Source organism: Ixodes scapularis, unplaced genomic scaffold (assembly GCF_016920785.2).
Source record: "Ixodes scapularis isolate PalLabHiFi unplaced genomic scaffold, ASM1692078v2 PGA_scaffold3__209_contigs__length_174095766, whole genome shotgun sequence".
NCBI classification, from domain to species: domain Eukaryota; kingdom Metazoa; phylum Arthropoda; class Arachnida; order Ixodida; family Ixodidae; genus Ixodes; species Ixodes scapularis.
This window is the reverse complement of record NW_024609868.1, coordinates 144312084-144339606: the sequence shown is the minus strand read 5'-3', so window position 1 is coordinate 144339606 and position 27523 is coordinate 144312084. Positions and strand designations below refer to the sequence as shown.

General features: G+C 40.0%; 1 protein-coding gene across 1 annotated transcript; it reads left to right on the top strand.

Annotated features, from left to right (window-relative positions):
* Positions 1-23906, top strand: LOC8026704 (nose resistant to fluoxetine protein 6). The gene is made up of 15 exons (XM_029985476.4): positions 1-292; positions 3358-3569; positions 4650-4761; positions 9552-9636; positions 10910-10998; positions 11534-11713; positions 12796-12889; positions 14247-14333; positions 15265-15430; positions 16463-16545; positions 18094-18216; positions 18906-19026; positions 19935-20124; positions 22087-22229; positions 23280-23906. The coding sequence occupies exons 1-15, from the start codon at positions 1-3 to the stop codon at positions 23547-23549; spliced, it is 2247 nt and encodes a 748-aa protein (XP_029841336.3). The 3' UTR covers positions 23550-23906.
* The last annotated feature ends 3617 nt before the right edge of the window (positions 23907-27523 follow it).

Below are 27523 nucleotides of genomic sequence, written 5' to 3'. Positions count from 1 at the left end.
ATGAAACTATCGCGTTTTTGGGTCTGCCTCGTTGTTCAAGTCGCCCTAGTCGCGTGGTGCGCGCAAGCTTCTGAGAGTGTGACGGATGGGCCGGCCGACCAACCCACGACGGTGCGGGCGCGATCGAGTGTCGTGGCAGCAGTGCGTGAGCTTCTCAGCACTGCCTTGGACAGCGCCTCGACAAGCGACGTCGCCCGAAAGGTGCTCCAAGCTGAGGTGTCTGCAGAATGCAGCTTGGGCCTGTTGAAACTGATGCGTGGACTCAGGAACCTCGAGCCTTGGGCGTTTAGACGTAAGTTTTTTTTATATATACTGTTGTCTATTAACCTTGAATTAAAAAGGCATCAGGTCATTCCAATGCATAACAAATTGGTTTGAGATTTGAGATCTTAGAACGAAAGCCTTGCTGACTTCTTTTGTGAATATTTAAGTACTTTTATTGTTTTATCTAAACTTCCCTGCGAACATTAAGTTCCAAATATAAATTTTATCACATTTACGTGTTGCCTTCTTCGTGATTCTTCTAAAAATAGTGGTTGGAGAGCTTTCCACTCAATGTAAATCACTAAAATATGCGTATTTTTATAAGATACGTTTAGCATTTTTTCACATCATATAAATGCTATTTTTGGAAAAGTCTAACGACTAGAAAGGTTCATAAAAACTATTCTTCAGAAACTGAAGTTCGGAATGTCGTATTTTTTACCAGTTTGATGCTGATGATTAGTTAAAGAAACACTTTAGAGTCATTAGTAAAACGTGACTTTTGAAGGTTAGAAAAAACAAGTGAAAATTGCGCCTGGTGCAAATAGAGCACTACTTACCCCACGTTTTATTTCAAGTTCTTCACAGTTTTCTAAGTGCGCTGCCGCTCCAGTTTAGGTGATAAATTAATGACATGTATATTTAGCGTCTACATTATTCAAAGAATAAGACGAGGTGTAATATTTTATATTTCATACAAAAATTAGCAGTGGCCTATATTACGGATCAGTAAAGAGTTTGTAAACAAAATCATTGACAGAACACTGAAGATTCAAATATTCGGGATTAAGATAGCCAACCCGGCAAACCTCATTGCGCACCGATCCCGCTGTCGAACTGCACATGTAGCAAGATAACTAATTGGTGCGAGACTCCATCGAGTCTCAGACTGCGAGTCTACATCGAGATTCGAGCTGGCCGAAATGCAGCTAGAAATGACGGGGAAGGTTACCTACAGCATTCCTTCGCCTCATCAGTCCACGCGGCCGTTCTAACGATCATTTAGTATGATCGAACGGAGCTCAGTGAACCCCGTAAATAGGTAGCAGCCGTGCTTCACGGAAGGAATGGTTCCTATGCTTGTCGAGAAATTCATCTCGGGCTTCCGTTTCAAACTACGCGCCTGTGTCAATGTAAATGCAGCAGCTTTTTTATTGGCCGTCGACCCATATCCAAGCCGTTTACCGTGCTAGGAGCGCTGTTCGGCGTTTCCTCAATAATCGTGCGAACGAGCCGTGATTCAAGCAGAGATGACAGTGACGAATTGCGGTAGCCGAGACAAAGCCGTCTACCAAAGAAGAAAAGCGATGCGAAGAAAGTGCTCGTTTTGAGGGCACACGATTCTTTAAAGCCCTGCCGCCCACTCTCGGAGTAGGGCAGCAGCAACGCGAGGGTTGTCATACAAAAAGGCTGTAAGCCGTCCATCCATTGAGCTGCTTACAAAGATACGCGGGGCCGCGTGGACTCGTAGAGACATTACTCACATTATGTTCAGTTTCTGTAAGCTGAAACCTTGCGTCATTCATTACAGCAACATAAAATAGTTATTTTCGCGCAACACAGGGAAGAGTAACTTCGATGCACGTACCCTCATTACTTACGCAAGAATATGCGAGCGATTGGTTCTTAACTATAACTGAAATGTTTTAAGCTTCACACAGTCTTGCACAAATGCTCTGCTGTAATTCTGAGCACACAGATATAGCGCCCAGTAGCACAGTGAGTTGCCCATTTGAGTCCAGGCGTTAACTTAACTTCCTGAGCGAAGAGTAGCCTCAAACTTCTAAATATTATTACCTCCTAGCACTTATGCTTAGCTAGAAATACTTTCAACTTTTTACTTAAAGAAGCCTTTTTGTTAAACAACGAAGTGTTCCTATTACTTATGTGTGTATGCTTCCTCTCGCGTTAGTTAAAGCATAGTGCTCTTGCGAGGAGATATCCGCAAAATACATTGGATTTTGTGCTAAACAACTGGGTGTATGGTATTATTCGTCTAAAAAGTGTTGCTTCTACCGTGATTTGTTTGTTTTGTTTTTGCACAGAGTTGTCAATGGTGCCTTTGATTGTAACCAAGTTTTGAGCTCTTTCAGCTCCCACATTCCTTCACCTTTGCTGTTTCTTTTAAGGTTCATTCTATCTATAAAGTTTAACGAATGTCAAGTTTGCAGTCTTCATTTAAATAGGATTGCATTATCTAACTTAAACTTATGCGGTGATTATGAATGTTTTATAGTAAGCTCGAACGTGTAATTGAAAGTATGTAGTGTGTTTTGTGCGAGATCTGTCAATCTTTTTTTTTTGTGTGTGCTGTTTTAAAGTTTATATAATCAGTTCTATTACACTTATTATGGCCCTTGTGCGCCAAGAAGAACCATGCGGTTCCTTTTGAAGCTCAGGAAATAAAGGTGATTCTTATTATATTATACTGCAAGTTCCCCTTGCAATGAAGTAATGTTTTAGCAAAAAAAAAAAAGAAATCTGAGCTGATAGAAACTGGGTCAGGAATAACCGAATAATGGCGTAGGTGAAGTAGCGGTCACTAGCCGTTTGCACCTGGAGAGCTCGCTAGTACTCTAAACATGACGGCAGTATGTCAACAATTACATGCTCTTTCGAGAACCATCCGGTGTTTTTGGGAGCATAAAAAGCATAACGCATTAAGGTAACACGTCACACTATGTTATGCAAACGTCAGCTTGCTCTAGCAGATAACACGATCACACCAACGGTCAAACACCCTCAGCAGTGTAAACGAATTTTAGCTGTCCAAAAACACGGGACAAATACGCAGTTTAACAAACTATGATTGGATATGGCGTCAGCTTCTTTTTGGATACTAAGAAAGTTTAGTGCCTAACGGCAAACTACAAACTGAATTTGAGAGCCTGTAGGCACATACGGCTCATGCACCACGACAAATTTTAACTGTGGGAAAAGAATGAAAGCGAAATCGGTAAGCTGGTCATTTATCTTAACAGTGCAGCTATCTGTCTCCCAATATTTCACGTTCCATGGGGGTAACCCAAGCCTCCACATTTCAAAGCCCCGCTTTGCAAACATCGCTACAACCAGTATCATTTGTTTCCCCAGTGCTTGATGCGTCTGGGAAGTACCCGAACGGTCTGATGCAAGCCACGACGGCCGATCTGGGGGCATTCGACGAGTGCATCGAGACCGTGGTCCGGGACCAGTACGGCATCGAGAAAGTGCGCGGCCAGTACTGCAACTTCCACGTGATGATGGGGGACGACATATCTATGATCGAAGAGTTAATGCCCGCCGCTCTTCTTTCCCACTGGAGGGTGAGTTCTCTTCATCAGGCGTTTATAGATGATCTCTGTCTTGTACGTCCTGTTGTACCCAATACCTTTAAATCAAGGCATCTTAAACAACGAGATTTACCCAAGCTTCCACCAAAATATTTATCCTTAAATCTGGAATTATCTTTACTACAAGGGACATTTAAACAATTTCGGTCACCCAATGACCCTTCCCTTGTCATTGATCAGATAATTGTATCTCTTCCGTGTATTTTCTGCTATATCAAAGGGCTATTACAGGCTGACGATTTTCTCATTTTCGTGCCTTGCGTTAAAGGCAAACATCGTGCATATTTTGTTCCGCCCAGTATGGCTGAACGTGTATGTGGATCCAACTAAATTGTTCGTAAGTTATTTAATTCTCTTTAATTTATCAAAGCTATGCACAATATCACCGACCGCACCCGACTTTCCGAATCCTGGATTAAATCAGTACCTGGGGGGCTGGCTCTATAGCTGTTATGCGCCTTGTATAACCGCACGACTTTTGTTTTATTCATTAAAGACTAGAATTTACATTTGGAAGAAGAGAATAGTGGAAAGTACACACTTTAAAGCGAGGCCCAACGTTCTGTTGAGAATGAGAGACGAGTCTGATTTGAAGAAGACATTGGAACAAGAACGAGTTTCGGCCGGCTTTTCTTTTTGTTTTGATTTACAGACATGGAGTTTGCCGTCATCATAATTGTTACGCCCGAATATTTTAAGCGGTATACTAGTCGAGCATGGAAATTTTCTATGAAGTGTGGGAAAGTTTTAATTGGAAATAAACATCGTTTGCTAGTTGAGTAAGCTCCCTGTAACAAAACATCTTAATTCGTTTATAAGTTGAAAATATCTTTATATGAATTTATTGAAACATCTATTAACCGACTTTCTTTAGATCAATCTTGTTTCAAAAGCTATTAATATTTTAAAAGACGTACTCTTCTATCCAGAGAGTGAGCCGGCCGCTGTATCTCTTCTGATTGTCAGTTTTCAATGCTGCTCCTCTGCGCACATGAATGTTTACATTAGAGTCTATACCACGTGAGTGATGTTCCTGCATGACTGCGTGAACAGGTGCAAAACTTCACAAGCTACCTGACGGACCCCCGGCTACCCGGATTACGGCTTGGGATTTGCATGATCAACGACTGTACTCAAGCCGATCTTCAATCCATCGTAAACACCCGTAAGTGTCTTCTGGGATACTATCGACTTAAACTCTGTAATCACAAATATGCTTTTAATATGTTGAAGTGCTGCATGCATGAATTTCAACTTACACCAAGTTATCTTTTCAACTGGGCTAACAACATGTGTAACCTTGTATAACAATATAATAGGATGTTTTATTTTATCCACAGCCCTTTTTAAAACAGGAATTCATTGACTTTGTCAAATAGACGCCTTATTTCTCGCCTAATATTACTTTCTAATCAATCCCCTAAACAATCTCTAAACGTCGCATCATAACCTTCGTATGCCTGAAGGTATAAATGGAAGGTGAATTTTAGATACCATTTGAGAGCAATGAAATTTCACCTTTTGCTCCTAATTTTTCCGTTAGTGCCATTCTTTTCATTTGCATATTTATTTTACTTTCTCAAAGGCCGACGTACACTTCGCACTTTCCAGTTTTGCCCGCCTCCTCCTTTTCTTTGCCCTCTTACTTTATACCTTGCTCCACCTTGGCTTCTCTTGCAGCTTAAAGGGGCACTCGAAATTCAGTTTCTTTCCGCCCGAAAACTGCCGATCAAGAACTGGCCGGTTCGAGTCTCGCGCACTCTCTATTCCGTGGTCACGGGCCGTTTTCTAAGGTATCGACGCGACCACCAAATTTAATCAAAGTCGTTGGTCCCTGAAAGCACACACTCAATATTAGAAATAGAAAAAAATATGAAACCAATTTTTTGTGGCTTCTAAAAAACTGCAAATAGGTTGATTGAAAAACAAAAGCTGCACAGAGAACCGGAAGCATTCTCTGCGTGCGTCGTTTCGCGTATCGCGGGACTCGCGGGGACGGCGATGGCAGTGGACGACGGGCGTGGGACCTCTACTTCAGAACGGTCGTTCGCGGTACCGGCGAATTCTGTCTGCCTTTAAAAGAGAAATTTGGGACTGATCAAAAGAATTGGTATTCATCCCGTACGACACGCCCAACCACCAAGCCGATTTGCACGAAGACGTCGCCGAGCCGTCCCTCCCTTCTCGTGGCCGAGGACATCGTTCGCGCAAACGTCAAGCACGACGTGTCTACTTCGAGTTGAATATGTACGCGAACGATTCCTTAGCTAGGTGCGAATGTCGCCAATGCGTGGTGCTTCGACGTCGACCCGGGAGTGCTTTTGCTGGAGAAAAATCGGCAGCAAACGTTCCAACTTACAGTTTACCGGCTGATTTATTACTAAGGAAAGAGGTCCCCCCGGTAAAGAGATGTCCAGTAGCTCAGTGGGAAAGACGTCCGCTTCACGCGCGGTAGGACCGAGTTCGATCCCTAGTGAAAACTTTCTTTTTTTTTTTTCTTCAAACCATTCCCGATGTCTACATTTCTTTTTTCTTTCTTTTACAATTATCACTGAAGAAACAAACATATGTTGTGGACGACACGTCTCTGAATTAAATGGTATGGGATTTCCTTTTTGACACCTGCGAATTCAATGAAATCACTTTCCACAAAATGCAAGGAGCATATAAATCAGGTAGCGTCCGCTTTCCGAGGTGGCCGTAAACGTTCTACAGGAATTGCGGTCAGCCATTGGTCCCAATCCCGTTGATCTTTCGGAAACTCTGTCGCTCAATGACACAATTTTTTTTCGGACGCAAGACATGTGAGCCAGCTCTTCACGCAACATCTTGGGTTATTCTTTTCGGAGCCGATCATGGAAATTCACCACGGGCACTCACTACCCATCTCCAACTCCTCAATGTACAAAACAACTCATCTTGGAGTACAGAACAGCGAGCGGAACAAACATAACTGCAAAAGAATCGCGCCGCACGTCGTCTGCTAGGCAAAAGAGGAGAGATAGAAAAAAAAAAACGCACGGTCGGGTGTAGCCACGTGACTTCCTCCACTCCCCTACTCTCTCCTCTCCACTTCTTCGACCTCCATGCGCGGGTTTCGGTTTCGGTTTCGAGCAGTTGCGTCTTTTGGCTTTATTATGAAAATACGCTACTCTGTTGCAAAATATTAATTGGGTAGTCCTCCGGCACCATATAAAAACGCCTGGCAAAAAATTAAAAAAAAAATTTAGGGGGGGGGGGGGGTTGTCAGTGTCCTTTCTGGAGCGCCAATTGGCATTTTACTTTTCAACAAGGCTTACTGCTGTAGTAAATATCAATATTAAGAAAGTATTAGGTTTTATGCGTTAGTTTCTCTTTACAGCTACGGTGTTATTGAGCAAAGCAGGTTACTTGGCTATTCTTAAGAGTTGAAAAATCATTCAACGAAAGCCTAAATCCAGACGCATACTAATGTAGGCTCTCAAAGAAAACTTTCCGAGGCCGTAACGGTTATTTATGTGCCTTGACTTGTCAAAGTGTCTAGAGAATAGTGAACCTAAACTGGCTCTGAGACGACTTTTACATGTTATCGCAATTATCTTTAAAACGTATGGAGTTTTATCAAGCTCCTTATGTTGATGTTCAGGAATCTTTGTCAGTTTAATTTTATACATGCCAAGAAATGAGTATATTTTCCCTTAAGTTTCAAACAAAGTCAGATACCACGAAAGGTAAGATCGTTTGCCTCCAAAAAAAAATGTATTCCCTTAAATAGTGAAATACAACTTTGTCACAAAAAAATCCTCCGTACGAGCATTTTCTGTTTCTTTTTCTTTTTATACGTTGCGCGACAAACAAAAATAGAGATTAAACTATTATTACACTCAGCTCGGCAATTCGCGAAATAACCCGCTGCACGATGTATGTCATCACCATCTTATCGCTGTTAAGTCATAGCAAACGAGACGTCATGCATCTAAAGAGAGGACATCATTTTCGGGCAAGCAGCACCGTCGACATCGAGTGCGCTAATTCAAAACAGTGTCTTCTGCGAATAATTTGGTAAATAATAATAGAACAGACAATTTCAGACCTGACATTCCCGCCCTTTCGCTGTAGTGCAACTTAAACGAGAAAAAATGCGAAAACCGAAAGAATGGGGTTTGAAGGTCATGCGTCATGGATCGTTTGATTTCAGGAAGGACAACCAGTCCCGCAGCCTGGGCGATGTTATCTTTCGTGTTTCGCCACATATTACTTCATTCGCAACAGTCGTCCTCTTCGTAGTTTGGCAGCCGTTTCAGTTTTCTAGGGCCAGAGGGACCTTCAGGCCACCGGCTGTGCAATCAGCGATATTTTATCATCTTCACGCAATCATCTACGCGAGAACATCGTGCTGGCCGCTTTCACTTCGTAACACCAGGAAGTTTTGTCTCTCGAAGGGCTACTCGGCGGAGTGCAGGTTTTTGTTGCGTTCAAATAAACACCTTCTGAGTTCGCCCGAACAAATATGTGAGAAGAGTAGTAAGTTGGGCGAGTTGGTAAACGTTGAACATGGTTAAAATTGCGCACAAAGAGACGAGGACAAACGAGGAAGGAACACAGAACACAGGCAGGGCGTGTCATGTAGCAGGGCCGTCACTGGCGTCTTCTTTTTTGTATCGTGAAGTGAACGTTAAGGGGCGATTGGGGGGCACGCCTGAAGAATGTAATTTCGGTCTAGAAAAAAATATTTTTACTTTGACTAAATTCTGGTTGGAATGAAACCGGAGCTCATAATATACGACACGTGTATCAGTTTTTGTTACAACGTTCTGGCTATTGAACTTTTCATTTCAAACAATTCGTGGAACTTACCACTTCACCTCACAGTGCTAACACGCGAACAGTTTCGCATGCAGGTTGTGTACTACAAATGTTCATTTTAGTCACGTGCTGATGGTGGCAGTACAAAAGGCGTACGCGTTCCTCGCTACGTTCTTAGGGCCCATGGAGCACGTACAAGAATCTCCATGCAAATATCGATTCTCGTCCAACCCATACGCTGCATTCGGCCTCGACATAATAGGGTGCATCTCCACACTCGTGCCAGTAAACGCTTCTAACTAGAAACTAGAAACGCAGACTACTTCTGATCTTCAAATTGCACTGCTAAAGAATATCCTGGCAGAATGGTGTTGCATGTTAGCATTATTTGGCTGGTTCGCTCAAAATGCGTTAACTACTAATTAGGGATTAATATGGTGTTCCTCTAAATAGTGATACTGATTAGATACGCTGAGAGCAGCGGCATAATATACCGCCTCTGTCTCAAGCCGAGAAGGGCAGGCATTTTTCATTCAAGTAACGTGATTTTGATTGACAAGGCAGTGGCTCATGGGTGCTGCTATATGGCAGCCGAGGCGTGCTTGCGTACCGTTGCTTCGAAGAAAAACCTTTGGAATTTCCAATATTTATCAGGAGACTTTGGCAATACCATTTGCGCTGTCATGGGATATTCTAAAGAGGAATGCTTTTCGATAGACATGTTAGCGAAAGCCTGAAAAAACTGAAAATACAAATTCTTTAAGCTCTATGATATCAGTTACTCACGAATGCCAGAGTTTTCAAACATAAAATAATTGTCGTTCTGATCTCTTTCAAAGAATACATTTTCAACTTTTATGTATTCTGAAGTTGGTTTTAAATATTCAATGAAGTTGCGTGCCTTTAGTGCACTATTTCGAATTGCGAACGAATATCCACTTCCAGCGTTTGGAAACATACTAACTCTATCAACAGTGCCTAAATTATTGAAACTAACTTTATCGTTGGTAGTGCGATGTCTCCTCGTGAAGAAACTTAGTAAAAAATGCTCTTGAGATTTTACCGTCACTAAAAGTGACTGGCCGACCTTAGTTTTTAAAAGAATGCGGCATAAAATTGTCTAATATCTTCTTTATACGTACAAATATAGCTGCGTATGTTTTATTGCAGTGACTGGGACCGTTGTGAAAATCACCGTAAAGAACTGCGTGACAAACCAGTATCGAGGCATGAATACCACAGAAGCTGCCATTATGTGAGTATCTACATCCTTTCTATTGCAGCGTATGTACAACTCCTAGTTGTAAAATATTTGATACGCTAAGGCATGCCATGTGCAATGTTTAATCTACATCTAGATGCCCTAAGGCAGGACTGTTTGCCGATTCAAACAAGTGTAGAACACTTTTTATTATTATTCTATAAAATAACACTATGTTATTTCATATAATACAATTTGTTCCTTTTTTATTTTGGCCAAATAAACTTTAAAAGGAAAGCTTGACACTTTTTTGAATGAGATAGAGCTTGGTTCTAGCGTAGTTTTATCCAGTGGATCTTAATATCCCTTTTGTTTTTTTCCGAACATGTAAATAAATGCGAGAAAACACAAAAAACCTCCGACCAGTCGTTACGTCATGAGAGGGTTTTTTAGTCGTCATTAGAGGGTGTCGCTTGTGTGGAAAGCCCATGTACTCGCAAGATTGACAGGTATATTCCCTTGCACTGGCACCAGCCGCGATGTCTTTTTCTGACGTTTTCAAAAATATAAAGTGTGCGCGTGCAAGCTCTGATAGGCGCTAAAGATGGGCGAGAGCAGAGATTCCGAAAACTCCTTTTCTGACGTCATGTTCTGAGAAGGAGGGGCTTCAGCGGTACTTTGAAAATTATTTTCTGCGGCTTTCATGCACCGAATTGAACATATTCTTGATATTCGAGATACCGGATCCAAATGAAGACGAGTTAATAGTATTTCCTTAAATAAAAAACCGCTTCACTTTACCTTAAAGCAACTTTCAGTGTATATCTACGAAAGGGCAGTAAAACTGGAAATACCTATATACAACAGTGTAGGTAATACTGAATGCTATCTGTGGATACCAAAGAAACCTCAACTAGGTAGATCACTAATATTTTAATTATTTGTCGGGGTCCAAATTCCCAAATGCAGCAATTGTAGGACCACGAGAAATTCTGGTACAATTTCCTAAGCTGACCTTCTATTGAAATCAACAATTTAGTTGACATTTTGAAGGAAACTTGATATTGTTTAGTCCCGCGTGAACGAACCTTTGAAATACTACATGAGCTAAAATAAAGCACAAAAACGCTGAAAGCGTGAATTTCACCGCTAGAAACCAAACTATAAAAATCACTTTAGTTTGACATGTAGCATGTCAATCTAAACCACTAATTCAAGCACCACCTCAACTGAGGATCAGTAGACCATATACTTCCGTTTGCGATGGCTTTCTCTATTTTCAATCGACACTCTCCATTTATATTTGAATAATTTTCTAATCTTTCAGAGCCGTACTGGGCACAATCGCAATCTTAATTGTGATCAGCACCTCCATTGACCTGTACATTTCTCACAAGGATCCACGACGTCTAAACAGTAAGTTATTTTCTGTTCACGACTATTGCCGATATTGACGAGGTCTCACTGCGGATACCGTGTGTGTTCAGTGAGAAATGTTATCAGCCAAATTGAGTCTGGAATCACAGTGTCGTGACACAGTAATTTCACACCTTCACGTGACATCATGCCACACAACGTGACAATTCTCCCGCTGAACTTAACGGGAATATTTATATCTCTAAATATACCTGAAATTTAGTGTTAAGTTACGTCACTCGGCCACGTAGTGTCAAAGTGTCCGTCATGCCATGGTATTACGTGACGCATCAGTGTCACATGAGCACCGTCCGCTAAACTTAGCTGCGCATAAACCGGTTCAGTTGAAACACGGCGGTATAGCAGTGTAACTGAGTGGAGCAGGGTGCTGCGCCTCCGCGGTCGTCACAGTTCGAGAGCAGGACGCGGCAAGGAGCAATGATATTTTGTTTCCTTCCTCAGATGTGGTTTAGACGAGGCATTATATTATATTTAAGGGTGTCTTTCACATGGCTCCTTTGTTTCTATATTGCAGGCGTGCTGATAAAATGCTTGACGTCGTTCTCCATCATCAATAACACGAAGCTCATATTGGCCGTGAACAAGAACAATAGCTCGGACACGTATCAGTACCGATTCATTCACGGCATTCGTTTTCTCAGCATGGTCTGGATAGCCCTTGGTCATTCCTACGGGACCGTCACCGACAATATGTGTAAGTATTCTGAAGAATTTGTCTTTTGAGCGCGGAGCGATACGGCACAAACAGCGCCATTGGTCGAAAACACCGCCAAAGTAGGTCTGCCCTGGCAGTGGTTTAGAGGCAGTCTCCGAGTATTCAAATTCAGGGAATGCTTTTTTTTTTGTTTTCCTCCCTTGCACCATCTCACAAAACGCCAAAATACGTTCATCATGCAAGGGTTATCTGCTTTGACAAATGAAAATATCAAAATCACACTTCAGAGAAGAATGTGAACGTTACAGATAGGAACCGTAAAGTTACAGTATACGAATACAGCATGTTTACATATACGAATTATTAGTTGACAGTGTCTTGAATTCTTATTTTATAAAAATAAACAATTTAACATATATTGTGTATTATATCACTTCTAATTTTAAAAAAACGACCATCGAACATTTGTAAAAAGGTTTTGACGTTTTTAAACTGGACAGTACTAGTGGTAAACAAATATCGTTTGAAAAACATACCCTTTGTTGGTTTAACACCAACAAAATGCATTCACATTTAAATTAATTTGAATAAAGTGAGCCTTCCTTTGCGAACTTTGTAGAAACACACAAAAATCTTTTTTTGTGTGTGTTCGACTGGGCGAACAAAATATAAACTGCTTATTAATGACTACTTAAACTAAAGTATCCACTAATAAATAATTGCTTGAAAAAAATTGTTCACTTATTTATTTAAAATATTTCTGGAATTCATAAGACAGGAGCTCTATACTAACGCTGTCTGTTACTGGAGGATATAAACCGCTTTGACGAACCTTATTAAATTTTTATTCCGGTCAACATCAAGTTACTAACCAAATCAAATATTTTTATAGTTGACAGTATTTTCAAAACAACCAGCACATCCTCAAGGAAACTGGTGTTGTATAAGAAAATATTCAATTGTTTTTTACATGTTCAATATGGTTTTACGTTTGGTACGGTTAACGCAGCACTGTGTACATTTTGTTATTGTATCATTTTCACTGTCCTGTACTTTGTTTTTAAACTGCATTCAAGGACGTACGATTATTAGCGATATAAACAACATTATTTTATTGACAGCACGAATGGTCAACGCCCTGCATTACTTTGAGCACTGGTACACTTTGATTGTCACGGCAGGATACCTCGGGGTGGATACTTTCTTCTTCTTCAGGTGAGGCATCGTTTCCTTACATGTCATCAGTCGAGCTGCTGATTCGGTGGACAGGCGGACCATTTTTTCGTTTCCACATAATACGAACAAATTCGTTTAATGCACCTGTATTGATATCTTCCTTCAATATTTAAAATAGTCCAAATACGGCGAAAAGTGAACCGTATTCATCGAATGGAATAAATGTTACAGAGCTACCGAAAGACAAGATGCTTGGTGACGCCTTGTTTCAAAGTTGTTTTCTGCCGACGCCTTCGTAACATCTGTCCCCTTCTATTAGTACGGTTCATTCGTCTAAATATTTGGACTGTTTTCTTGTCCAGACCAAGTAAGGTAAAAGAAATGGCCCGTGACCCATTTCAATTATTATTTATCTTCATCTCGAAAACTTTATATGTTATTCTTTTCCAACTTTGCGCGCGATGGGAAGGTTTTCTATTCCTGGTGTTTTACTTCTCTAACCATTCCTGCAATAGTCCTAAACAAGAATCAGTTGCAGAAATAAAATATAGGCAATATAAAATTCAGAGCATGAAACAATATGTTAGTTTTCACCTGGAGGTTCAGCACATTCCCGTGTTTTAGGCGCACATAGTAAAATTATTAAAATTACGGTTAGTCTAAAGGATATTTTACCAAATAGTACGTTGACACATCAAGATGAAACAAAGACATAATTTAGAATGTTTGAACAATTTTAAATTAGTGCACCTTTATAATCGTTCTAACTCTGATTAGAAATGTAGGGTGTAAGTGCACCTCTTGTGCCTGTGATAAGTCTTCTAGTACTTGGTGCTTTTAATTTTTTTTAATATACCTTGTGCAAATAATACAACTTCCGCCATTCCATTCACAAAAAACAAATTATTACACCAATATGCTAGAAAAATGCATTGCAAATATTTCTATATTTTTGCGTGTCGGAAGTATTCTATACTTGAACTGAAGAGAGTGAAATGTTTAGTTTAAAAATCGCCTATCTTCGTTACTATACTTCCTTGATTTCATATACTTGTATGTACTTGGGCTAGTCGACTATGCTGTGTTTATTGTCATTTGACATGTCCGTCGCATTTTTAGCACTTTTAGCATGTATACTGTTTTAGTAGAAGACAATTTGTTTTATTTTGTCGGTAACTAATAATTTACAACTTTTCGAAGATTCTGTTTTAGATAATATACAACCAACAAGACACCGGAATAAGATTTTATATTAAAAATCATTTTGTTTTTAATTATTTAGTTGCTTTCTCTTTTTACTTTTTCCATTGATGAAGAAGTGCTCAGTGGAGCAATTGAAGCACATATTTTGCAGCCTTTTAATCGGCATTGATTTTCGTTGTGCTTCTCATTTCAGCGGTTTTCTACTTTATTACACACTCAACAAGCAGAGACGGAACAGGATCATTGTGGCGATAGTCGCTATGACCCGCAGATTTGTCAGGTGAGATTTTATATAAACATGCACATAAACTGAATCCTAGCTAACGTCAATTACTGTCTTTAAATGCCGATTTTATCCGATATTTATAGTTTGTTTGCTTCAGTGTACATAGTCATTAGCGTTGTATAAGTTGAGTAGCTAATTTAATACTTAATCTTATTTCAAATGTTGAGCACAGTGCAGTACGTTAATTTGATGTTTAATACACCACGGGTGTTACTTTCTTCAGTTATGAGCAACTTATATGTGAACAAGAATTTATCTTTGTTAATCAAATCTATGAACCGTGGCGTGCCTAAACAGTGTATTCTTTTCTCCAAATTTCGTGACTAATATTTGTATGTCTCTTGTAATAACACGATAAAGCGTTTCGTATACACTTTAATCTTCAGCTGAAAAGTTATTAAATTATAAGTTTGACATGAGCAAAGTTCTTTTACTGCAATTAATATATGTATGTGAAGATATGTAAAGTCTTGGAACAACCATTCGATGAGTAGCTGCTCGACATCATTCGCGAAAAATATTAGAGATTTGTTGGGCAATGAATTATGCAGTGGAAACTATTAAAACATTGTGAGCCGCAAGGTGTTACATACGGTGAAATGTATTGACAACACAGGCAACAACATAAATAACCTGTGAATTCTGCTGTTCTTTTTAAAAATAAACTTAAAGTGCAAGCACAATCTTAATTTTAGACAACAAATATTTAGACATGGTACGTGTTAAAACAATTAATATAACCATTCTTTTTGTTTTAAGGCATCAAGCATATTTTTATGAATGGAATTACAAAAAAGGTGTAGCTTCTATTTTAGCTAATAAATAATTCCCAGTTTGCTAAATATGTGACACGATTGACAATGTCTCGTCTAGTGAAGCAAGCGTTTCTAAAATTTTAATCTGATGTTATGATTTTTTTTTGCAGGGCTACAGTTCCCATGTTCTTCGTCATCATGTGCATGTACTTGCTCCCCTTAATTGCGTCTGGCCCGGATTCAAACGAATTTTACACGAAGTTTTACCGGGAAATAAGGAGGCATTGGTGGGATCTCCTCTTTCAACTTCGCAACTGGAGGCAAGATATGGAATTTGTAAGTATACTAACGTAGAGTCTTGTACCTACTCAAGCATCGAACACTCTGCTAATAAACACGTCCGCGCGTTTTTTTTTCGCGATGAGCACACATATTGGCAATTAACGCGATATACAAAAGACAATTCGCAAGGTCTATAAAAGGATTATACCGTAAAATACAATCTACGGCGATTACATACTGCACGTCAGAACGTTATTTTCCTGGGTACCTTAACTCACTCAGTTATTTAAACCGGCCATGATGATCAGCTATTCGCGTACTCCTTAGAAAAATTGGCAAGCCAACATTGTTCACAAGCAGTGCGTTGATTACTCGAGCAGACAAGGTATAAAGCGATGCAGATAAATATTTATTGCCAATGCAATTATTCATCACAGCTTACTCCTAGAAACCCACTGAAGAATGACTAATTATCTTTTACCCTTGGTGCACATAGCGGACGGCTAATTGCACCATAGGAAAACGGACGTGTTTTTTATTGCAGCAAATGTCCTTGATACTTTCAAAAATGTAATGTTCCGTGGGAGGCTTCGGCACTTTGTGATATTTGCGTACTTGTGGTATGTTGCTGACGTGTTTGAAAATGACTTTTGAAACTTTTAAATGTTTTGAGTGATACCCGTACATGTCTTAACTGATTGCTAATTGCATTTTATACTTATAGGTGTGCATCTACTCGAACGTATTAACTTTCTAAACAATAAATTTAAAATAAAACGCGGGAGCACAACGCATCTAATTGCAGATGAATATTTGCGACAGTATACCCAGTATATCAACCGCGTTATAACAGATCTTTAGATACAATTAAATTTAATGGAAACATTTGGAGAAACTAATATTCCTATTTATTAAAACACTGACAACCAATAATTCCTTACTGATATTGATATCCCCACAATATATTTTAATGTCGCCCCAAATAAAATTCGTTCTTACTTATATTGCTCCTAAATATTATTGCATAAAATGTGGGACCACAAATGTAAAGGATTTCTTATTGCTGCTTCTACCTTCCTATTGCAGTCAACGCTGCCGCATATATGGTACCTGTCGGCGGATTTCCAGCTATTTCTGCTTTCAGTCGTCATCATCCAAGTGTTCAAAAAGTAAGCGTATTGACGAATTTTTCTAGAATACATGAAAAGCGTTTCTTGTCTTGTTTGTGTCTCCTTATCAGTGCTAATCATATTGAATAAACATTTTCTCGTCCACGAAACAAAAATTGTATTCGCACCCCATTGGAACTCATTCAAAGCTCCAGTCCGTCTTCCCTTCGTCCCTCATCTGCTTTGCGCGCTCCTGTTCGGAGATCAAACCAGATTTTTGTCGTGCACCAAAAAGAAAAAGTTATTTTTCACTTTGAACCTGCCTTTAATTGTCTAAATAGCGACCCCCGTATGACGTGGGCATTCATATGCAGATTAATAATTGGTAAATTTTTTATTGTAGATCAAATCAAGGTCGTATGCTAAAAAAATTGCTCCAAAACCTGAAAGTGATTGTGCTAGTTATTTGTGTAAAACAAAATATATTTATTAAGCTCACATTAAATACACCATTTCCCCTAAAATTGTGCCGTTATAGACTGGTATCGATATGGAAATGGCCAAGGGAGAAATCAAATCCTGGGAATCCGAATGACCTGTTTGTGAGAGGGAAATTTTCTTGGCTGCTAATTGGAGTTGTCCTCACACATTTTCGCTAAAAGCGTTTTACGAACAAATTACTAAAATACTTATTTAGTAGTCCTCAGTATGGCAGCATTACCTTAAGGAATTCCTGACTACACACGGATGGCGAGACAAGACCGCTGTCTCTGATCTGCTAATTCTGAGTTTCCCTTGATGTGCCTGTGATTTTCAACGCTTGAACAGAAGCCCAATAACTAGAGATGGCAAAGACAGCACCGGTTGTCGATCGAGTCTCACATGAGAAAGCAGACAATTCATATTAAAGTTTTTTTTTTTTTTTACAATAGCAATTCCTAATGACACTCAGTTTCTAGCAGTGGATTCACATTTTTCGAAAAAATGAGCAAGCAACATGAAGATGTTTCTTGTTGTTTTTTTATCAATAACGCTCGCCATACGCTAATCTCTCTCTTAGTTCACATTGATAGAAGAACCGTCAGCTATCAGAAAAAACTTTACCACGCGGTTTTGAAGAAGTGAAGAGTGCGCGTCCATAGCTTTACGCGAAGCTTGAATTGAGCCAAAGCTCGGGCGTCTATAGCTTTGAAAGCAGCGCATGCGAAAGTATTTTTGAGGTTAGAGTGGATAAATGAACGGAAAGCGCAGAACCTACACGCGGCTCGAGATGTTACTCTCCCACTAGCTCGCCTGCAGAGATCATAGTAAATTCCCTGAAAGCACCATGAATTACAATGACGAGCATACATTCGAAACAGATTATGTGATAAGCTAAGGTGCGTTCATTTCACTATAATAAGAAGCACCTGAACTTGCACAATACTGAGTAGAACAGAAATATCTAATTACATTTAGGAAGAAAAAGATGCAGCTTATTTATTTCTGGTTTCAGAGTGTATTTATCTTACTCTGGGGAGTGAATTCCCACTTTCTGTTTAAAACAGTGAGGTATTCCGCATGATTCTATCTCTAACCTTGAACCGTATTTTTTTTTTTCTTTTGCAGCAAAAAGTGGTGGGCTGCAGGCATTTTTGCTTTGCTGTCTGTTGTGTCATGTGGTATTTCGGCTTGGCAAGTACACGGGAACCACATGCCACCTTTCTTGGTGCCAGTCACAGAGGAGTTCAGGTACGATATGAACTCGTTGATGAAGATATACGAAGACCAACGACTGCCGTCTCTGTAAATTATGCCAAAGTGTTTTGATAATAGAAATATAATATTGTTTTGTCATTCAATGGTATTATAAGCCTAAAGTATATCAACGGCAGCACGAATTCATTAATTTGCCGCCAACCACAACACGTAAAACACAAAAAGGAATGAGAAACAAAACAAGTGAACAATCCTCACTATTCCGAGCAAAATTGACTGCGCAATATTTATATATTTAAAGTAATCAAAACAATGTTTTATGCACGCTAGTGAATTCAAACGCGTCTTAACAGGCTGGCCCGGATAATCAAAGACCATATACTGTCATCACTTCTGCTGCCCTAAAAAAACAACCGCAGTAAATCGCTTAATTTACATCGGATTACTTCTGGTGCCCAATGCATGCAGGACGCCAGGTTTGTCAAGTGCCGCCGTCTGTCAGTAAACGCAGAAGTATATAGAAACCAAAGCTATAGTTTTTTCGCTATACACGACTTGACGAAACGAGTTGTTACGCGCCAAAAAAAAACAATTTATGTGGTGCGCGAAAGCAGTTTATCATATGTTTCTGGTCTATGGTTGTGGTAAGGATGCAGTCAAAGAGCCATGATAGCCCTGACCCATACTTAATGTGTACTTAAACGTGCCTCCTTTTATTACAGCACTGTTATCGATACCCTGAACGACTACTACATTCTTCCCTTCTACCATGCGGTATGCTTCTTCGCGGGATGCATCACACTGCTTTTCGTAGAAAAATACCGAGAAGTTAAAATTTCCAAGGTAATGCAACCGTTCAGTGATCTATACTAACGACAAACTAAAATATAATTTTGAGTCTTTTCTTTCTTTCTGATAATTTCAATAAGCATTTTTATTGTAACATGATAATAAACATGTTTAGAGGAGTACACATGGCTAGCATATATCTGATAAAAGAAAGGTTAAAAAGTGTAGAAATAAAATCACCAATTTTTACTAATTCCTCACCCTTCTTCGAATAAATGGCTGCCGACAAAGACCCACGGTAGCATAAAGGGGAGTAAGGAGAGAACTCCATCAGACGATATTAGAGAGCACGGCAAAAAACTTACGATTTCTTTTCGCATACAAGCATAAAGACGGGCCGTATTTATCTATATAAGCTGCTATCTAGATCGCCTTGTCAGGAAAAGTTAGTTTCATGGAGCACCAGCGACCCTCAGAGAGAATGTTAATATTCGGGGTATTTTAATTTAACATTTACTGCCCTGGGAAGCAAGAACTCTGTTCTAAATTAAACTGTACCTGTAATGTAATGTCAAAAATTAAGAAAGTCAAATACGGAATATTTAATAGCCATTTCACATTCATTAATGCAATCAAAGATCATTATTGTTCCTCTGCCGGCATGTAGTGCGCCCCGTTAAAAAATTCTGAAAATTTGATTTAGGTCAGTGAATATTATACAAGCTCGAATGTGGTAAATTTATTGTTTGTGGCATTACACATTTTGACTGCGTCTTTGAGTACTTGGATTTTAACTCTCGCTGTTCAAATATGATATAAAAATCAACAATTGCCGCTCCGTTATTCTCCACAGAAGACCCATTCATCTAATACTCGAAACTAAGGTTAAAATGTTAGACTTCATTTAACTTCAAATCACACGCACGCATCGCTCATAACTAACGCTTTATATTTGATTTCAGTTGGTCCAAGCCTCGTTGTGGTGCATCAGCCTGTCTTGCGGATTCTACCACCTGTTTATGAAAATCGACTGGTACCGAGCCACAGACCCCACATCAGAAACCGGCAAGCTCTTCTACGCATTTTCGGACAGGATCGTGTGGTCCATTTGCGTTGCCTGGATCACGTTCGCCTGCTCCACTGGTAGAGGAGGTAAGAACAAGAGACATTAAAATGACCCAATTTTTCGTACACTTATTTGTTCGTGTTACATCCTCAAGATCAGCCGACGGTTTAATTATAATGCACAACAGGAGTATCATATTAAAGTTTATTAAGAAACAACGTAAATGCTCGAAATATTTAACTTAAAACATCAATATCGAGTGCTCTTAAGGAGTCAGAGAAGTGTTGTATGCAGGTCATGAAACTGATTCCGGTAGTTTGATTAAGAGTGAAAGTAGGACAAGCTTGATAAATTTCCTTGGAACGTAAAAATATACAGCTCACTGACGATTAAGAACGTCAATTAATTCATAAAATTTCAACAAAAATCTAAAATATCAATCACATTGCCTCGGACTTAATCTAGGGATATTCCATCGTGCTAAAAGTATAATTTACCATAGTAAAAAGTAAGACCAATATTACGATTATGAAACATGAAGATAACTTCTCTGATCACATTATTTCGCCGCTCGGCTCGTGCTTTCCAAATAGCGCCTTGAAACATAGGTAAAATCTAGCTTGCAACGAAAACACACGGTACAGCCGCGCTGCAAACTCTGGTTATTATAGAAATTTCAGACATCGCACGAAAAGATGCGCGAATGTCAATTTTATTAAAAACCGACCGTGTTGGGAAGTTTCAATTTATAAACGAAAGAATAAGCAAAAAGGACAGAGCGTAGAATACGACACTTTTAATTCAAAAAATGTTGTGTTGTGTGCTTCGCCACGTTTGTCAATTATATTAAATGACAATTATTAACATTTAACTTAAAAAAAACAATAGCCTCTATAGATACCAAAATTACGAGTGAACTATACCCTTTGCGATGGGGGGAGTGCACGAGTGGTCATGGTTAAAGCCCCGAGCACTTTTCCATTTGTTTGAGAGTCCGGAAACTGCACTCTTTTTTGACATAAATATGACCAAAGTAAGACACTGTCCTTTGCAGAATAAAATAGTACAACTTATATCTATTCCATGGAGCACTAAAAAATTAGCTTTATCAACGTATATGCAGATAAGTAAGAAAATTGTTATTCTCATTCACTCCTGTTGCGGTATGGGTGTTTTGAAATATTTTTTTTTTTCAAAACTCTTAGGCGGTATTTTGCTGCGCATCACTGGATTTTTATCTAACATCCACTTCCGGTTTAAAAATATCCAAGCCAAATATGTTTATATTTTTTGAAGTGTGAAAAAAAAACGTGCCTAGACACTTTTAAAAACAATTGTCGAGTATTTCCAAGACGGACGCTGAAACCGCCACAGAAAAGAACATTTTAAGGAAATATATGATTGATGCGTAAAATCTTCATAATTTACTTGAGAACCATTTGTTCTCCTATATGGTCAATCGCGACATTGAGCTGAGTTAAAGCCTGGAACACAAGGTAAAATGCTTTGGCGAGTGTCATTCAGAAACTTAGGGATGATGACTGAAGTTTTGGTATAGTCTAGAAAGCTCCAATAATATCTAGGGAATAAAGTTAGTGAAACCACATCTGGCGTTAGTAGAACTGGGCCATTTAGTCCACAACTGTTCTTCTGTTACTGAAGCCCATTTAGTACGTTCCAATTATTTTTCTAAAAAATACGCCAAATAATATACCTTTTTTTAAAACAAGACCCTTTAGTCGTGTCTCTAAAACGCACCCAGTTGTACTTATAAAAATGTGCCGAGTTAGTTTGGGTGACACCTAGAGCATATACAATGAGATATGTTTTAGCCCGCGATCTTCCAAGTTTTCAAATTCGAGCACACTTGTTCAATACAACAACATAAAGTTGTTGCTGTCTTCATTATTTCATCTCAGTATAGTGATATATATATATATATATATATATATATGTTGCAACGGTTAATCACATTTTGCACCCTATAACGAAGTAGGTGCGTATTGCCTATTCCATTCATTGACTGACTTCGTTCTTTGTCCACTCAGGTATCCTGAATCGCTTCCTTTCCTGGGAGGGCTTTGTGCCTCTGAGCAGACTCTCCTTTGGAGTCTACCTCATACATTCCCCTTTCTACCTCTTGATGCACCATATTGCTAGGGAACGCATCTTTTTCTCTCACTTCACACTGGTGAGTGCGAGTTTTATTATATGAAAATTTACCCTCAAGTTGTTCTAGGTAACTTGCACAGTACAACCCCCGTGTCAGCATATTCTGGTCGCGCAAAATCCAAATTAATAATCATTCCGCGGTTTTAACAAAATATTTATTACCATTCAGATCCGTAAGCATGAATTAATTGCAGCTCACTTCCTCTTACACCACTGAATCGCAGCTGCTAGGCCACCTGCTTAAGCTTAAGTTACTTCCCTTAAACAGTGGTGTTTCTCACACTACAAAATAACATAATCTATCAAATCTGTAAAATATTCTGAACTACCCTAAGTAGTTGAAAGAAAAGCGGTTTCTTCGGAAGTAAAATGTGGAACTAGTTACGGAACCTATATAGTGATGTATTAAGCCTAAATAAAATGCTTCCGCACAGGAAGTACTTATGATTCGATTGAAATGTTTTACATAACTTTACCAGCACTCTTCATTGTTCATGTAAAAAGCAACTCAAACACTTGTTCACCAGCAGTGCTCCGTTGCATAATTCAGTTAAAAAAGTATGAACAATTTTCACTAAATCGCATGGTGCTTATTATAACATTTTAATATTCTTTAAACAACTTCCCACTAAGGATATGTTCATTATTTGTAATATTAATATTTATTAGTGCTATCCTTTGGTAAACTTACTGTGAAAAATTTGCGATTAATCTCAGTGTCTGAAGATGGCGTTCCACCGAGTGACCTTAATTTCGCGATACATAATATGTGGTTATCGGGAATCGGCGCACATGATTAGTCTACCAAAGTGAAGAAACGTTTTTACTATTTAGTGAAGAAGTGCAAGCAAAAAAAATAAAACAACCGAAGTGGTATCTCATTTACTTCAATCAAATGTTTCTTTTTTTTTTTCTAAACAGTGATAACGGATTGTTCGAGATGTAAAACATTTAGCGAAAGGCCAACTGTCTGTTTAAGGCCTGCATGGGATTCCGTTTAAGAAACTTCACACATTTTCCACATATTACAAGTAGCGTACAAGCTGTTTTCATTTTGTGCATATTGCAGGTGTCTCAGTGCTTCTCAGTTCTCGTCTGGAGTTACCTGCTCAGCTACCTCATGTTCATTGCTTGCGAAGCACCCACGGGCCATCTGGAGAAGCTAATTTTTATGCGTGAGCGAAACATTGCCGCGACGAAAGCAGCGGGGAAAGAGAAACACGTGGAAGCAGAGTGCATTGAAGACGGGTTCAAAGGCACGTACGGAAACGGAGTTGCCAAGGCTAACAGCACGGACCACAAGCCCAACTCTATCGACAGTGTGTCCTACCGTCTATAACACCCTTAACAATTCAACGACACTGCGATTAGTCCGCATGTGTCGCTCGACTGCGATAACCACATTGTTCAACTGTCAAATACGGAATTTTGGGTCATACACAGTCCTCCAAAATTTCTCAACCTAGTTCATACCTAACAATATATTATGACTTCAAAATATTGTATGTAACAAACGTAAAACAAGTGTTATGTTGCATAAAGTCTGCCGCAGCCCATTATATTCTTTATTTATGTACAAAAGTCGTGTCATTAATCGATATGTTCTTAAGTGGGAAAACAAAGGCACAGTGCAACACACCAATTCTCACCTTTTACTTTTTGTCATTCTGAGAACTGTCAGCAAGGTGTGAATAGAGTCCCATTGAGCTCAAAACATCCGTTAACACTGAAAAGTGATTCATATATCTATAAAGTGAGCACGATTTGGTCAATAATAATTTAGATATATGGTTTTACAATATGGAAACTTGTAAAACTTATGTGACTCTTTAGCACCATTTTTTTACATTATTCAGTTGCAGAAATTATAAAATATATGCATATTCACTATGCATATTATAAAAACAAATAATACTAATAGCGAAAGGTGTCATATTTCTAAAATTTTGCAATTAGATATTCTTCGGTATCTTAACTTTCACAACACCTGAAATGAATGACAGGTAGCTGTTTCTGTTCTGTTAACAGGATTTATGCACAAAGTATCGGATGTCGACCTTAAAATTACAGGTCTCAGGCTCATTTCCTGTTATTGGCAGTATCTAGTATCCGCTAGCGCTTACAAGACACATTAAGATAGAATGACTGCTGATTATTTGTTAATGTAATTTTTGAAAATCGAGCTATTATGTTGACTGACCAGATTAAGGTAGATCCATCCAAATATTGTGTGTGTGTTTTTGCAAGTAAATTAACAACAGTTTTGATATAAATAATTTAACTAATAAACAAAAAACTATATTGACTTCACAATACCTCGTAAGTATCTCCACTTTGTCGCGTTTCACTGTGCGGTAGCACTGTTTTATTGCGGCATTTCAACACATTATGTTTTGTAACGTCATGTCCTGTACTTTATTGTAAAAATGATAATCGACCTTTAGGTAACAGGGCATGTGTCGCATCTGTAGATATTGCCATTTGCCACTTTACTATCATTTGTTCTAAAATTTGGTTGACTCTCCAATTAAATGAGCTGCCCGTGCAATGCGGCTGTCAACGACCAGCCCTATAAGTAAGCGAAAAACAGGGCGCATCTCATCAGTATCGGTGCTAGGCTAAGCATGACCGTTGTTATAACTGCCAACTGTTCCTCCTGTTTTTCGACAATTTTAACTAAGCATCACCATACTAGAATGCAATTGGTTTGTTCAAGCCAAATTTCAGTTAAGGGTTGTTTATACTCCAACGTCGACGAACGCAACGCGCGCCGGCGCAGACCGATGTTCGTCGGCCACTACGCCGCGCCGAGAAGCGCCCGAACGATGGTGTTTACAGTGCAGCGTAGACCAACGCTGGTCCAGCGCGCCCCGACGAACTGCCCCGCTTTGCGCATGCGCGTCTCCGTAGCAACCGCATCCTCAGTACGGGTTCTCTATGGGCGGTAGCTTGCGCCACCTAGCCTAGATGCAATCGGTCAGTGTGGTTCGTCCTCATGTTGTCATGTCACAATTCAACTTCTTCGGGGCTGCGGTTAGCAGTTCAAAAACAACCAAATAATGGTGATAACAAGTGGAAACAAGCATTTATTTTCTCGTAAATGTCATACAAATGTCAACAACAACAAAAAAAAGGGGGAAAAAAGAAAAAGCCCGATATCGCGTTTGTCGAACTTAGCTGCTTCGCAGGTTCGCCGGAATCGTGCCAGGCGACTCCGGCGATTCCGCCTGAATGCTTCGATGAAATCGAGGCACTCGATATTCCACAGAGACCTCTTTCTGACAGGTAGTCGATGTGTTATCATCATAGTAGACTTTCACGCTGACTTAAGAAACAGACACCGAAGAGACCGGACGATGCCTAAATTACGCAATGTACGCGATCGTAATTGTAACGCACTTTACAAAGCCTATACAAAAAATACAGAATTGAGTCCAATTGTCATCGCGTACCGCTACTATCGTTTACAAGCTTAGACCGTTTACAAGCTGAGACAGCCCAATTGCAAATTTCTGGCCGGCTAAATATTTCAGAGGTTTCACTGTCTCCGCCGTTCCAGTACATTCGACGACGCTTTTTCGATCGGGAACGACCGCCGATGAGTGCGACTAGCACATGATTACAAATAGCAAACGCATTAGGTTATTTTTAATTCTAATTAACCCTATCTTTGGCGCGTCTTCGTGCGTCCAGCTTTTGCCGGCACCCCAACACCACAGCCCACAACCACCGGCTCGTTAGGTCGATAGGCCTATCGACAATCGAGGGTTCTGCACCTGGGAGCGGTCCACGTTCACGCACACACTCACCCAGTCAAGCGCACGAACGTTAAATACGCACACCAACACGGGAACACGGCACACGGCAAGAACGATAGGTTCAGATCCTAGAAATGAGCATCTCGCACACTCCGACTGGCCCCGACACCCCGACAACCGGATTCCCGTATGAGGCATTGGCGCGAACGCTTCTGGGATGGCCTCCGTCGGCGCCGTCGTCGTCCAACGTCGAACGTAGAGCACGTCCAATGTCGAACGTAGAGCACGTCCAAGTCCGTTGTAAGCTACGCTGTCGCGCGTCGAGGTGCTCAGCGCGGCGCCGCGTTGAACTCGACGTTGGAGTATAGAAACCCCGTTCGCAGACAGCGTCAGCGAGCGTGAACGAGCGCGTGCGCTCGTTGACGTTATGACGGAGTACAAACAGTCCTTTAGAGAACACCGCGTTACGGTATCGCCCTAAAATGTTAATGTAGTAAACGACCTTTAAATATGCTAGATAAAAGCGTTTCAATCTGTTGATCCTTCAATAATGTTAACTTCCTAGGCCTAGTCAGTGTACTATCCCCGAACCCATGAGTGTCGACTTGTGGCAGAACACTCCAATGCAAGGTTTTGAGCAACCAGTTTGCCGAAATAAAACATGAGTCTGCAGCGACCACGAAAAAGAGAAGCATGTTTCAGTTTTATCATCGAAGAAATGTTCAGTGTCTCCAACGGCAGGAACGTTAAGATATATAAACCCTTATTTATTATTAAAACACATTATGTTTTGTGTTCACACTTCAATGTTGCCTTGTTATGTAAAGAAGAAATAAACAATAATCCTGATGAGCGTACGGCTTCAGTGTGACACTTATTTTGTGGGCAACTCCATTGCATTTTTACGATTCTTGTGTTATGATCTGTTTAGTCGAAGTCGGCGACCCTGAATCACGAAATATGATTTGTTTTTCAGTAGTGTGTATAGTTTTGTAGATATCGCGTATCCAATTTTCGTTCCGGCGGCCCGACGAAACCGAAACTACCGGCTGGAGCAGCTTGGCAACACTGATAATCAGCTGCACGTCGACGGCATGACGTAGATCTCGTCCCGCGCTCCTGACCCGACGCGCCGAAACGGCCGGCTCAGTCGCACGTGGAGTTTCCAAACAGAAGGTGCACGTTTTCTTTTTTACCGCTGCACTTCGTAAATATGCACCAAATGTTGTATGTGTTAGTGTGTATTTATAAGTTTGCCCGCCGAAAAGCGAATCAGACTGCTACAGATAATATGACGCGGTCAGTGCAGGTGCAGTGTGTCTGTATTTGTTTCTTGCTCATGGAACAAGAGAAAAAGATATAACGGAAGACAGATGGACAGTTGGTATCCACAAGCGGTCTAAGTTGTTAAAACTAACATTCCTTTATGTGCACGCTAGTTAGAGCTGCTGGGACCTGCGATCGAGCGGCGACTGTTAGATATCATCCGCGTTTCGCGTACTTCGAGATCTCTTTAAAGCTGTTCCGGACTTGTGTTTACTAGACTCAAGGTATA

Excerpts from the sequence above, each read along its gene's own strand:
- LOC8026704 (XM_029985476.4), top strand. The coding sequence starts at position 1 with ATGAAACTATCGCGTTTTTGGGTCTGCCTCGTTGTTCAAGTCGCCCTA. Across the intron at positions 3,570-4,649 it reads CTCTTCTTTCCCACTGGAGG|GTGCAAAACTTCACAAGCTA; the intron begins GTGAGTTCTCTT and ends CTGCGTGAACAG. Across the intron at positions 11,714-12,795 it reads GACCGTCACCGACAATATGT|CACGAATGGTCAACGCCCTG; the intron begins GTAAGTATTCTG and ends TTTTATTGACAG.